The 15,200-nt window shown below is 44.2% G+C and overlaps 1 protein-coding gene across 3 annotated transcripts in view; it reads right to left on the reverse strand.

The window, feature by feature from the left end:
• Positions 1-4,879: 4,879 nt before the first annotated feature.
• Positions 4,880-15,200, reverse strand: part of KCNMB2 (potassium calcium-activated channel subfamily M regulatory beta subunit 2) — a 156,765-nt gene continuing 146,444 nt past the window's right edge. For all 3 annotated transcript variants that reach the window (XM_050902669.1, XM_050902670.1, XM_050902668.1), the window contains 2 exons: positions 13,495-13,690; positions 4,880-7,054 (listed from right to left, as the gene is read on the reverse strand). In XM_050902669.1, coding sequence (XP_050758626.1) covers positions 6,770-7,054; positions 13,495-13,690 — 481 coding nt within the window. In that variant the 3' untranslated portion in view covers positions 4,880-6,769. The remainder of the gene's footprint in view (positions 7,055-13,494; positions 13,691-15,200) is intronic.

Consider the following 15,200-nt stretch of genomic DNA (forward strand, 5'->3'; position numbering starts at 1 on the left):
ACTCCCATTGTATTGTTCAGCTGTCTTGCTGTATTAATTGCTTTGAACTCTTGCTTGTAAGGGGAGTGATTAAGGTGTTGCGGCTTAGTCATCAGACTTTGCTTCCTACTTAATCTGTGATGAACATAACAGAGCTTATGTGCATGGTGATTAAAACCATAAGTACCTTCCATGTGGAAGGGTTTCAAAGTGCTCTTCCTTTTTGCCCACTTGATTTTGGGTCTGGAGCTGCCCGGCAGCCTCTGCCACAACAGATCCTTTGCTTGGGATCTGGAGTTAAGTGTGCAGGTGGCTGGGTATTAAAAAGTGCTTTTATAATTGAATACAGAATAGTAACTGCAGTTACGCAAAAGGATAGCCAGGTTGGAGACTTTAAGGAGAGAGATGATGAAACCTCCCACCTTCATCATATACATTATCACATGATATATTAGAAAATCTACCCTAGGAGACTTTTTCTTGAACATTTTAGCCTGAGTTGCATGGGAAGCATGTTTTTAATGCCACAAAGTTTTAGCTGTTTTTTCCTATCCTGTGTCTGGGATGAAAAATTAAAATCTTCAAAGTTTTCTGCAAACTGAAAAACCTGAAAAAAATAATGTTGGGTCAATATAAAGAGCTCAGTGGGATAGTGGCAGATCATTCAGGTTCAAGTTTTGTTTGTGTATTTTTTTCCAAACCTAATTAATCTAACTTTTGAAACAAAATGGTGTATTAGGAATGATGTCTTTAAAAATAAAGCTATTTTGGGGTGAACTGAATGGCAAAAACGGTGTTTCAGCTGTTTTCTAACATTTTTCCCTGAAATGTATTAGAAATGGAGGACACTCCTGAAAAAAAAAGCTGTAAATTTTTTTGCAACCTTATAGCAGTGGCTAATTCTGCTGTGCTGTACCAGAGGGGGTGAACATATCTGCTCCCCTAAATCTGACCTGCCTGACTCCTTCTGGAGATGCTTCTACTTCTCACCTGTTTTTCTTAAACTTCCAAAGTAAACAAACCTTTTCTGTGTTTTGGGTGAGAAAGCTGATTCCCCATCTCTGCTCATCTTTTTTGAGTCATTTGCTGCTCTTCTGCCTGGAAATGGCCACACTTTAGTATTGTTGGACATACAGAGTTTGCAGAGCATTTTTAGAATGAGCATCTCTTACCCTCTATATTACAATAAAATCACTAGGCAATGAAATATACTAAATTCTCACCTGAATAAATATAGCTCAGTTAAAAATATATACTCACCTACCAGGTCCCTGTATGAAAATGGAGAACTATAAAAAGTAGACAGACTTGTATGGAGGGTTCTGCTAATGTTAACACATTTTTTCAGTGTTTGGAGAAATTTGATTCATTTAAAAAAGCCTAGTGTGAATTCACCTGGCAGCATTTCCAATTTTTTTTCAGATCATTTCTGAAGGATGAAAAAGTCTTTTGTGTGAAATGAAATTTGCTTTGCATTCAGCAACTGCAGGTCAGGGCAAAAAATGGCTTGTTGGGGGACCGGCACGTGGCCAGAGGCAGCGTGGCTTTGCCGGGCAGCGAGTGCGGCACCCACCCCTCCTGGTTCACTGCAATTTCTCAAAAAACAGGAGAGGACATAGCTTGGGAGAGCCAACTCATAATGGGCCAAGCACTGTGCTGGCCGGGCTTCTGGGGCTAAAATGGCGTGCCGAGCCCACTCGCCCAGGCGTACTGGCCATGGGCTCTGCCTGCAGGGTCCTCCCTAATTTGCAACAGCTCAAACAATTGAATCGCATGGCCTGACCGCTCCTTTTTGTGTAAAAAATATTAAGGTGGCTTGTTTTAAAGTGCACAGAGTACGTGCACATGAACTGTTCTCTGGAGCAGCAGCATCTTCTGTGGGGAGGTCTGCACCCGGGGGAGGAGCTGATGTCTGGCAGCTGCTGCCCTACACAGATAATGATAATGGATAAATGCTCCTTTCCTCCTTCCTGGTGCCTCCTAATTTAGTAGCTGTTATACTCTTTGAGGGAGGTGCTGTGCTCTACTCATAGTAACGATCAGAGATGTTCTCCAAGACGATGATCACCTGAGCCTGGTCGGGGCTGCTGCTGGTTAAGTTTGTGTGACTGATTCTGCACTTTGTTGGTGAGTGAGAAAAATGGAAGAAAGGAAATGTGTTGCTGGTCAGCCTCAAAAAAATAAAATGTTCAAAATATTTGGTGAACTGAGCAATTGCTGATAGTTTTGTTTCATGTCAGAGGAACTATTATATTTATTTTTCAAGCTTTCCTAATAAAAAAACCCTACCCTCACCCCTGGATTTTAAAAGGCAACATCAATTCAAACTGAAAAATGGAAACATCTTGTTTTCAAAACACTGAAACAAAATAATTGATGTTTACCTCTGCTTTTCACTCTTTCCTGCACAACAAAAACAATTTGGCAAAGTTTGTATCCAGTTGTGAGATGTTTGGGTATACCACAAATTGTGCGTGGTTTCTTTCTGCAAAATTGAGTGCTGGGAAGTGACAAGTGTTCAGTGGACCAGAAAAGTGAGGTTTTTCCCCAAATCTTTGATAGATGATGAGCAGTACAGTGGCTAATGGAGAGCTGATGCTACTGTGCGCAGATGCTGAGTCTATGAAAAAATTGTATTGCTGCAAAGACATTGGTTCAATCCACTTGAACAGCTGCAGCTACTTTAGTAAGGGCATGACTGTATGAGAAGGGAAATTAGCTGACCAATTTTTAAGGCGATATTACCTTGAAATTGCCATTCCGTTTAGAGGTTATACTAGTACAGTTGTATTGCTGTAAGGTCACAGTTTTCATAGTCAAACAAGTGCAGGAATCTGCTTGGTCCAGGCTTACACCAGCCAGTTCTTTCTCAGGAGCTTCTTCCATTGAACTCTTCTGTGGCTGGTGATGAGGATGGAGACGAGGAGGCGAAGCCAGCAGCATCCCCAGCCTTGCCTTGGGACTTTAGGACTTCATTCCCTTTTTTGTCCCTCAGGTTTGAAATCCCTGCCTTTGCCTTCGTGAGATGTGCAGGCTCTTGTGTTTCCTGAGCCCTCTCTCCTTTCTGTATTCACCTCAAACTCACACTGGAGCTGGGTACACTTGCATTCTGGGTACATCTTGTGAGATAAAGTGACGTCTCCTCAATTAGAAAAGCTAAACCAAAATAAGCTCTCTGTTGTCCTAGCTGGTGACATTTAGTAAGTCTGCTGCAAGGTGCCAAGTTTCAGAGTATTACAGCAGGGATGTTCACACTTCAGATTTAGATGTTCCAGAATAGAAATAAGACCTGACATAAATAATCTAATTAAGAAAATAACAACTATTAAAAGGCCATGTGAATTTGGCACCTGGAATACTTATGCATGCTTTAAATCCCACAAGGGTGCTTCTCATAGGCTCCTAACGCCTGAGAATACTGTGCTGCCATTTTCGTATCGCACCTTTCCATTCTGGGGTTTTGCGGCACTGGTGGTTCCCTGCTGTCCTGAATGCCTAGCTGGGACATCAAGAGGTGAAATATTTGTACTGGGAAGAGTCAGGACCAGTCTCAGAAACAGGGTAGATTTGCCTGATCGCTGAATTTCATTACCATGTATTTCTCATTCATTTGAGCTGCCTACAGGAACATCAGTTCCTTTCGCGGGGGGGGGATAAACATGATATTAAAATGGAGGCAGAGAAAGAAATAGCATAGGCTAACATCCCCACTGAAGCTAACGCTTCAGTAGGGGGTTAACCGTGCCAGTGATCAGACCAATAATTCCCTTTAAAATTACTGTTTTACCTGACTCCATCCAATTACTCAAGTTGTTTTGCTATCCCACAGATCTCTCTGTTAATGTCAACAAAATGATTATAGACTGCAACAGTGTCAAGATGTTTCACCCACAGGAGTGCTGCTGAAATGTTTATGGCACAACGTGTTGAAAGCAGCGTTTGATGTGTAAATGTCAGGAACAATCAGCTTTCCTGTCACCAGAACCAAAATGCACAAATACAGGCACCGAAAATGTCACACGCACAACCAAAGAGCTACTTTGTCACAGGCCACATAAATCGCCATGGAAATGGCCAACATCAGTGTCGGTAATGGTGTGAAAAAGCCACCGCAGCTCTTTGCTGGTGGTGCTGTGCACCATTTCTGATTTGTGAATCGCCATCGGCAGCATGGTCCTTCCTTTGGCATTGGTGACTGAGCTGATGGCGGGGAGATGGATGAGGGACAACTGAGGATGGCAACTCTGAACACAGATCAAACCTCTCTGCTTGAGGGGTAATCAACTTTATAAAGGATGAAGATGCACCCTGGGAGCCACCTGGGCTATCTAGAAATGGGTCACTATGCCTCCTTGGCTGTGTGGCTCTGGGGGCCTCGCCTAGATACCTCCATTCTCGGCAAAACCTGCAGAATAGGGTTTTGTAACAACGATGAGCATCTGCAGCCTGGAGCCCCTTGCATCGTAAGCACCGGGCAATGCATCCCTGTGTCCCCGCACAGTGGTACCACTGAAACTACTGACAGACCTGTGCCTGTGCAGCAGAGCAGTGGGGTACTGCAGCAGTGGGGCTGGGGTCCCCAATCTCTGTCCCCCATCTCTGTCCCCCCATCCACGCTGGCACCGGGGGTGAGTCACGCTTTCTGCTGGCAGATGGGTGGTTGAATAAAGGTTGGTGTCAGTCCACTAAAGACTTTGCGACTCCAGTCCCACTGACGCCGAGAGTGCCCATATCCACTAACGATGGTTTCTACAAATCCCACAGACTGATCAAAACCACATTTTTGCAAATAAACCTTTATGAATTCCCTGTTGCATCAGCACTCCTCATTTCTTGGTAATAGAAGCTACAAAGAAAAGTCTGATGAAACAAGCCAGATCTGAAGGCAGAAGATATTGAAATCTGAAAGATTTAATTTAATATTTTTATTACATATTTTTGGAGCCCTCATTATACCCCCACCCTCCAGGAATTTATTTGCCTAAGGAAAATTATACTACTGATTACAAGATTGCAGGTTCATCTTCACTGCTGAGAACTCATTTTTTTTACAGCTCACATTACACTTGCATGACTTGTAAAGTTTTGTAACATCTTGAAATTTTTAATGTTATATTGCAGAAAGGTACTTATATATAGATGAACTAGGCAGAATACTTGCTTTGCAGTCTTTTTGAGGGGGAAAAAAGTTAGTTTCTTGCTTTGAAAGAACCTGTAAATGGTTTCTTTAAGCTATTGGGTAGTGAGTTCACAGGGTGCTTACAGGAGCTGCCTTGCATTTATTTGTCCTTCAGGCTGAGTGCAAAGTGAGAAACTGTGAGAGGTGTCTTTAAAACATAGCATAAGAAGGAATGCTTTCTACAGGGGAATAAAAATAAATTATGCAGAAATCGTGACTATAGTGTGTGTGAAATTATACTGGCAAGGTCCCCCATGGTAAATATTTGACAGATAGAACAACATGTTAGTCAGAATCTCAGTTTTTCCAATAAATCATTGCACCTGGGCCTTTTAAATCATATTTCACGTCAGCCAGCACTGCGTACTGAGTTAAGGTCAGGAGAGATTTCCAGATGTATTACGATGATTACCTAACAATTCAGTTAATAGAGCTGTAGAATTGGATGAGATTTTTGTCAATTCTGATGTCACAGCAACAGAGACCTTCGACTGAAACAACATCATGAATATTGGATAAGATCCTGCAGTGCTGCTCCTCCATGTTATGATATTATCCAACAATGAAGGTTATAAATACATGAGTTATACTGTTCACTTTTCAGTTGGTAAAAACAAAGAAAAAAACCCCCCTAATCAAGTTCCAATACACAACTAGATATAATATATCTTTTTCTTTATATATATCTGTATATATATCAAGTAAAAAAATCTAAAATAGTTGGAAGTAAAAAATGAAAAAATAGCTGATTGAGTTATTTTTTTCTTTACAGTGATATGGTAGCAAATACAAGACAAATGAGTAATAAACGTTTACATAAGGTGTTCTGGTCCCATCTCCATCAATAGGGCTCAGACTAGAATAGAAAATGGAACAAGGTGATTTTTGTTTTTTGGCTACAGCTTCTGCAAGTGACAAAGATGATGTTGGTAAGACAGAAGGAGATTATAGCACTAAACAAAATAAAACAAAACTCCAAAGTGTTTTCCAAAAGACCTTAAACACCATAGGGTAAAATTTACTTCTGAACTGGGGGAGCAAACACAAAGCATCACCAAGTCCTCCTTAGGCTGAAAATACTGTATGCTTGTCCTGGCCTCAAAATACATCCCTTTTGTGCCATCTTACCATAAAAAAAAACCCTATTAATGTTTTTCCCCCCCCTGCAGCCAATAATAAAAAAGCAAAGCCACAAATCCATCGAATGGACTGAGCCAGATGTGAGACCTCAGTGATGCGCAAGTGGTTGGCTGCCCTTTATTCAGCAGTGAATTTCTCCCAGAATCCTTTACATTGAAAATGTCAATTGACTAAGCTTGGCAAATAATTGTCACACTGAGCCCTATTTTGGCCATAGAAAAGAAAGAAGTACTAGTCTCAGCATAAAACAAGATCATACAGACGGTCAACACAAACCAGTATTTTTTTCAGTTGTCTGCATAATAATAACATCATGTTTGCATATAGAACAGCTTTTGCATTATTGCTCTACTTATAAGAATATAGTAAGGAACTTATAACAGACTTGCACATTACAAACTTAAGGTTCTTTGGTGAAGAATGAGAAAACAGTATTTTCACTGTAATTAAATCTCAGAGAAGTTTTCGTTTTTATCTGTTGATCCTTTGGATTCTCTCACAGAGGAGGGAAAGGTATTGAGTCAGCTTTACCATCGCGACGATGGCGACCCCGCCGATCATCATGCAGGTGGGCCAGAAGAGGGAGTGGAACAGCACGTTGGAGCTGTACAGTTTGGTTAATATCACGTTCTTCTGAACGCCTTCAGGGTCGTAGAAACAGGAGAAGCGTTGGTACTTTCTGAAGTTTTCCATCACAACATTCACCAGCGACATGGATTCCTCATAATTCTTGCCGCACTTGGGTATGTATGAACACTGGGAAGAAATTAGAGGGAGAAAAATGCATCCCCAAGCCAGATACAATGTCTGTTTTCAGGTCACAAACAGGAAAATCTCAAGATGATTACTTTTCATAATAAGAGTGGAATACTATTAAGCTAATAATAAATTTATCACAGACAAAACTCAATATTTTGCACATCTACAGAATTTCCCATTGGAGAACCTCCAAGTGCTGTACAAACATTAATGCTTTAATCTGCACAGCGGCCTCGTGAGATAGGTGAATATGTTATTATTGCTAATTTACACATGCCAAAATGGAAATTATGAAGTACCTCTTCATCTTAAGTGGCATGCATATGCTCGCAGTTAGATGGGTAATTGACTCTCTGTAAATACAAATCTGGTAGTTCAGATCTCACTTGGATTGGATCAAAGTGATCTTAGTGGGCACAGGAGTTCACCCACAGAGGAGAAGGCTGATGAGAGACCTTTATACAAATTTTCCCTTGGGGGTAAAGTCTTGATTAGGGACAAATAGATAGTCTAGGAGAAAACGCAGTTTTCCTACTGGCAACCCAGAAGACTTTCATTCAAGCTCTAACTGAAGATTAGCCTGGCTACCAGGCTGGCTCTTAGTCTTGTTTTTGCTCTTGACCCCCGTGTAAGTCCAACAGTTCCTTCTCTCTGAAGGTGCAGCTTGAATTTCAGTCTCAGTCACAAAGAAAAGAAGATTTGGGGGTGGCTCTACCTAACACAGTTTCAACCTAGTATTCCCAAAGAATACTAAAGGCAAGTTAAGTGAAAAACTAGCTTATGGAGTCCATACATTGAAGATATTCCATGGAACATGCAGGACGGTGGCCCTGGGCTGTGCTGACCATTCCCTGCAAAGAGCTAGTGTGGGCTGGTGAGGTGGTGGGCAGACACACAAGGGTTGAGACTGCATCTGGATTTTGACCTAGAGCAAAACCACCTGAATTTGCTGTTGCTGCTGTTGGTCTGGAAGAGGATTGATGGGAGCAGCCCAGGGCCCCTCACTCCTTCCTCTCTTGTAGACACTTATGCCCCTCCACACCTGAAGATTTTCTACACCTGCACAAGACTTGGATTAAATTCCCTACCTAGGCAAGAACTGCTTCAGGAGGGGTGGAAATCTGCTGCTTAACTTCTCGTTGAACGTGCATGGGGGGACCCAGCAGGTCACCGCTCCCTTGCAGTTATGGGATGATCGTGGGTCCCTGCCATGCTCCCTGCCTGCACTGCTGAACCTGCTTGCCCTGGGTGAGCACCTGAAGTAGCTCCAGATAATTTAATGAGAGAAAGTTAGTTTTACAAAGGAAAAAAGACATTTTGATTAAAATAATGTGACCCATGGCTTTTGATTATTATTGTTTTAATGTATATACTTTATAAATGTCCCTCCGTTCTTTTTCATGACTATGCTGTGACTTTTTTGTAACGTACTGCGACAATTCTCTAGTCCTAATAATGATCAAACGATTAACCTCGTAACAGAATTTGATTGATTCATTGGCAAGTTTATTAGCACAGAATATGATTTGAAGTGCGGCAGAAAGATGGTCTGGCGCTAGCAGACTGGAGCATTAAAGGTAGAGCGTGGCAGCATTGCCATTATGAATATTTCATAGAGCTCTAGAAATCAGAGATGGAAAATATCAGAGCAGTAATATCTCATCCATCTTCCTGCTAGTGCAGGTCTGCTCCCTCCAGGATATTCTCTTGCACTCTGCCCATCTTTGTCTTAAATGTCCAAAGCCACAAGCCCTCTTCCAGTACCTATGACTCTTTAATAGATCATAATCTAATAAGTAGGGGAAATTTCTCAGTGAAGTGTACCTAATTTTCTTTTAATAAATTATGTGCTATCACCGTCGTAACAGCAGTCTTTCCAGCTCAGATTTTTGTTTTTCTTTCTTGTACCTTTGGTGCTATATATTTTTGTTTCTTGAAGTCCCATGAAGTATCCTGAGGGAGGAGATTAAATGAGGGCCACTCTTACCAAAGTCCAGCACTTCCCCCTTGACAGAAAACAGCAGACACGTAAAAGCCCAAATGATGACAGATTCCTGGACTCAAAGTCTGCGGAAACGTCCCAAGAGTGCAGCAGCGGGAGGTCTGACTTCCTGCAAGTCCAAGTATTTTCCAAGCATTTTCAAAGGACACCTGATGCTGAAGCAGAACTTGAGCTGTTGCCTCCTACACCTGATGGCACAGAGCCACCAGCCATGTCGGGCTGGTTGGGCTGCCCATGACATGAGGGTCTGGGAGCATGAAGCTGTGAAATGCAGTTGTCCAAGGGAGGTTGATTTACTTTGCCTCTCAGCCAGGCTCCTTGTGCTGAAACCGTCTCTCTCTCCAGGCTATGGTCTCCCATGCAGTCTTCAAGACATGGGTGCCCTTTACGCCATGTGCTATCTGCCTCGCTCTAGTTCTCCTGAGCTCCTGGAGGCATCTTGGCCTCAGCTTTAAGGAGCTTCTCAGCACATAGGCTCTCTGTGTGCATTAAGTTGTGGTTGTGGGGTGCTCCTGGCCTCCTTCCATGCCTTGGCTTCCCCAGCGAGATCCCAGGGATAGCACAGGGCTGGCTCTGCTGTGCTGGTGTCTGCAATGTTGCACAGGTCATTGGCAAACAAGTAGGTAGACACAGATAATGGGATGTTTTGATGTTTTCTTTGGTTTGATCTTCATTTAGTTTTCTCCAATGCCTGGCAGAGAATTTTATGTCCACAATTGTTACGCTGTACCTGTGATTGTAGACTACTAAATCTATGCTGTTTTATTACACCTCCGCATTGTCAAACACTTGGAAGTCTGCAAATCTGAAAGTAAACGATGTCTGGCTCTCTACCTCAAGTGAGGATTCTGTGATACAACGTGAGAAAAGTCGTTCCTGTGTTACTTGCAATCTGATCACAAGAAGGACATACTAGACAGTTACAAAGAGAACTTGCTATTATGTTTCCAGCTCTGCTTTCCTAATTTAAAGGGTTGGATAAGTAGCCTGTATGAACTACCTCTGGACATATCCAGTCCAATGCCCTGCTCAGTGCAGAGTTGCTCAGGGACTTGTCCAGTCAAGTTATGAATATCTCCAAGGATGGAGATCACACAACATCTCCAGGCAAGCTGGGGGCATTTTCATTTAAATCAATGACGTTACATGGAAAACGCTATTGCCAGAAAAGCCCCCAGTTCAGGCTGGGCAGTGAAATACATGACTCTCGTCATAGGTCTGCGGTTGGGGTTTGTGTCTGTGCTGAGCCTGGAAACTTTGACAAGATGCGCTGTGGCAATCTTTGTGAGAAAGTGGTCAGGACATCAATTTACATCTCTTTTGGAAAGAGCAACAGATTTGAACCAAGGGCTGAAGGAGGAGCTTTGTGTCTACGTTGGCCTGATACTGATTCCTGCAGACTGAATTCTCCAGTCCCAGCACAGAAATGGGTCTGCTGGGAACTGCAGCCGAATGTCGCTGCTCCCCCACCCCTGCACCAGGCAAACTCCTCCTCGGGCTATAAATACCTAAACCTTCAGTGGGAAACCATGAGATCCCCCATCATTTCTGAGTCTCAGGCAGTTATAGCTGGCATAACGGTGATTCTGGTGATTAAATCCTGCTTGTTATCTCACTTATGGAGCACGGGTATAAATCAGCAGTAGCTCCGATGACATGAAAAGAATCAGAATGATATAGTATGAGATCGAAATGGGGCCTCTAGAATTGCTTTAACTACCGCAGCCTTTCCTCAGGGTGACAGCCTGGCTCCGTGGTCCAGGCACGAGGGGACACTGGCTGATTTACCTCTCACAGAGGCTATTACAGCCTCTGACAGCTGAGGAAGGAAAGTGTAGCTATGAAAGCATTTAAGCCGCTATGGTTGTAGTATTAACAAGGGGCTGGGCTTGTCCTAAAGGCTAGAGATAAAGCATGCACAGCGAGAGCAATGAAACGTCATGAAAAATCTCATGTGCTTTCCTGGGAGACACTCGAGCAGCTCGACTGGTATCCACTTACTTCCCACTGATTCCCGCCGGAGACTGGCAGCAGCACGCTGTAGATCTCCGTATAAATTGTGCCTAGTCCTTACTGCACCTTGTGGGCCAACAGCTAGGTTAGACAGCAAGTCTCCTAGATTAATCATTATTTAAAATCAAAGTGCATTTTGCTCCATCCGCGCTAGCTGGTGGGGAGAGGAGAGAGACGGGCTCCAGATGCTGCTCTGTGTGCGCGGCAGTGCTTAGCGAGGCAGAGAGGTTGACGGGGGGGATGCTGACCTTTTGAAGGTCACCAATGTTGGCCTTGGAGGGTAAGCACCACTGTCTGCAACATCCCCAGTAATGTCAGGGCTCAGTGAACTAGAGATGGCGCTTTTTTTTGTTTATTTGGCAAGGAGGAAGATAGGAAACGCAGCCCTGTGTAGATGGATGGAGAGAGACAGCTAGCATCCAGCTGGAGCATCACAAACCCAGCCGTGCTCAGGGCCGCTTGTCCTGCTGCACGGGGCCGCTCTCCGGCCAGGGGACAGGGAACGCCCGTCCGGGGAGCTGAGATGGGTTGTGCTGATCTGATCTGAGCTTGGAGTCTCTGCTGATCCCAGCCAGGCACAAGAAGCCAGGTATTTTATAGACTTTGCAAACTTCCATTCAAAACTGCGTTTGGATTCAGGTCACATAGCCAGCAGCATGTCAGGAAAACCTAGGAATCCTCCCGAGAGCAGAGCTTAACCTGTAAAACAACCTTGGGCTGGAGAAGTATTAACTGTGCCTACATTAAATTAAGAGGAGGTGGCATCTGGGAGAATTTCAAAGTCTATTTCAGCAAGGAAAAATCATCAATAACAGAATGTGGAGATTTATGCTGAATCTCTTGATTTATTTGAATCCAGTGGAGCACAGAGACTGATCTGATCTGTTTTAATCAAATTGCAGCATGAGTGTCACTGGATTTTGCTTCCACCCCAGCAGAAAGTGGGGTCTGTCCTGCCACAGGCTTCATGAACAGCGAGTGCCTCCTTTCTGCACTGACGCAGAACCGGAGGGGAAGATGGGGGCACTCTTCTTCATTTCACACTTCAGATCCAGAGGACTTCGTTTCTCAGCCACAGGAGCTAATTATCCAGCAGAATAACCGGCCCGGTGCAACCACGCTGTGCTTTGACTAATTTTAATATCGCTTCATCTTAATATGCAGAAGTAATTTGGTCTACTGAACTGCTGCTATAAATAGAAACACAATAGGTTACGTTGTCAGCAGCCTGAACCGGGGCTTTGCTGTTAACGGGCTGCGCTTTGCCAAGCGCCCATAGTTTGGGGTTCAGTGACCTTGGATAACCAAGTAGTTAATGCAAATCTGGCACTTGTAAGTCTAATGACTTAGCTGCGTCCCGGCTCACTGCAGCTTGCAGTCTTAGGTACCCAGGCACTGTAGATACGAAGAAAGGAAGGTGGGACAGGGACATTTCGTAGTCCAATCCTGCCTTGCCACGCGGAGGGAGCAAACAGCCACCTGCGAAGGGGTGGTCGCTTGCCTGGGTGTGATGCGCAGCACTGCGTCAGCCGCACAGCTGTGGCTGCGGGCCGGCAGGGAGATGCCTTCTGTGCATCCGCTGCGTTCTTTATAGCCTCCAGACAGGAGCTGTCTCCATCCCACCTGGATGGAGTTACGCTGGATTTTGTACTTGCTGAAGCAGAGAGAGGAATTCTTCTGCAGATTTGTTAAAAATCATTTTTTCGGTTCAATGTCTGGAATTAGGGAATTTGTGCAAGAAAGATGGGCTGACTCCTTAGCTTATACATGCCCAAAAGCCAAGCCTTTTATTTTTACGCCGCTGCTTTTATCTTGACAGTCCCTACTCAGCGAACTTTCAGCATCTTTGCACCATCCACAGGGGTAAGTGCTGTGCCTTGACCCCAGTGGCAGACCTGACCTCAGCGGAGATGCTCAGGGCGCAGAGTTTGTCACCAGAGATCGAGACGGAGACACGTCTGCTGTTAGACACGGGGCTCTCGTTTCTCCCCATCGCCTTGCCTGGCCCCGCAGTAGTAAGGCCATTTCTATTCTTATCCCTGCAGATGCTCTGTGCACATCGCTATCATGCAGAGTCATACCCGGGTGGGAAGTGACTTGTCCACAGCTCCACGAGAATATGAATGTGACAAGTGCTCAGCGCTAGCCTGTGCCTTGCAAAGGATGAGGGAGGCTCCAGCCCCTGGGGGACACCACCCCGTGTGGGACGAGCTGCGCTCCCTGCATGGGATGGAGGTGGAAAACTGCTCCCTCCAGAGATGTCAGCTAAGTTTGTGCACTGACTTCTGCTTCCTCTGCTCTGTATTTACCAATGAAGCAGCAGCTGGAAGCCTTATATTGCTTTAAAGCAAGGAATGGGTATAACAAGGTGAGCAACCCTCCAGAAACCCATTTAGGAAGAAATTTTATTCTGTGCTCCTACCTCAGAATTAATTTTCATTGTTTCCTCAGTGTGGTAGAGCAGAAGCTTCTGGCCAGAAGAGGTGAGATTAACATACACCTGGAGGCAGGGGTACTGAGAGATTTTCCAGCAGTCTGGACCGCAGCTAAATGAGCAGTTGAAGGTTTCTGTGATGGATGCATTGAGAAGCGAGCACTGAGCCTCTTCTGTCCAGACACTAAGTAGGAAAAAAAGAGACATTAGAGCATGGTGAGAATGGGCAATAAGCACTAAACGCAGCTCAGGCTTTCCATCAGGGATATACCAGGGGGCATCTTGTAGGAGATGGTACATGTTGCAGGGCTTTGGGCAAAGGCTGGAATTTCTCACATCACACATCGCAGTCCGTGTATTATTCTGCAGTACCCAAAGTTTGTACTTTGGGCACAAAAATACCTGATTCACATAAGTTTATGTATAAATGAAAAGGGAACCGGAACTTTTAGTCTGGAGAAGGTATATTTGAAACCAAAGGGAATCAGCAGAGCTATCAGAGAAGAAAACTGAGCAGCCTGCCCTGGGGAGAGCACAATGCATGCAGTGCTGCATGACAGGACACCCTGGGCCAAGACTTGATGGTTAACCACCAAGTCCAGTTCAATTTAAAGTGAAGGCTGGGAGGATGACTTTGAATTACCAGGGTACGTATATTCACGTTCATGAAGACACAGTAACACACAAGTGGTACCACATGCAGCTCTACCTGTGGAAGGCTTTTTCCAGTGGGCAGCTTGCTTGGTTTTCCCTAAGTTAAGTAAGTCAGTGGTTGTAATCATTCTGGAAGATTTCAGCTTATCTCCAATTCACCAATAAAACTGGGATGATGGAGCCTGGGTGTGTACTGGCAATGTTCACTTGAGTTTCTTGCATGTAATTTAAAAATGTACAGCTGTATTTTCCTTAGGGACGAGAGCAGTGGGAAGGGTACACCGAGGGCTCTGGGAAAAGCCCTTCACGGGCTGGGGGAAGCTTTCACCCCAGGGCTCCCCTTTAGCCCTGCTCAGCCCCTCAGCTCACACCCAGCATGGCTGTCCTGCCCCTCACCAGGAACAGGCTGAGGGGCTGCTTGCCCCTTGCCAAACCTACAAAAGGCTTTACACGGTAAGTGATATCAAAGATTTCTGACTAATTCTCTTGATATTTTACTTTGGCAGTAATTCTGCTTGTATATTCCATTTTACATTTATATTAAATTATGCTATGATATCTGGGGGGAATCAAGTAAAAGGATTCTTTTTTCCCCTCCCAGGCAGTATTTTGTTGGAGGGGTATTGCTGTCTGTAAAGAAGAATAACCCCTAAGGAGATCTGGCTGTGCGAAGAGAAGTGATAGCAAAGGCTCCTGGGTTGTCGTCTTCTCCTCACTTTCACCTTTCTGACTGCTGTTTTATTCATGCATGGGGGTAATAAAGTAACACCTACCTACAACAGACTTATGAAGATGGAATATTTGATACTTCGTAGGTGCTTTGATATCTTCTGGCAATTTTTCACATAGTTTGTAATATAAATCATCTCTTTCCACATGAGCAATTTTGACCTTAGCGCCTCTGCAATTGACCCTCATATTGCTGAAAGGTCTGGGAGAGCAATTTGGAAAAGCAAATGCTCTTGGATACTTAATAGGTCTTGATCTCTGTTTTCAAAATCTAAAATTTGCCTGGATTTAAAAAGGGACAAATACCTTTA

This window comes from Gymnogyps californianus, chromosome 10 (genome assembly GCF_018139145.2).
Source record: "Gymnogyps californianus isolate 813 chromosome 10, ASM1813914v2, whole genome shotgun sequence".
Taxonomy (NCBI): Eukaryota; Metazoa; Chordata; class Aves; order Accipitriformes; family Cathartidae; genus Gymnogyps; species Gymnogyps californianus.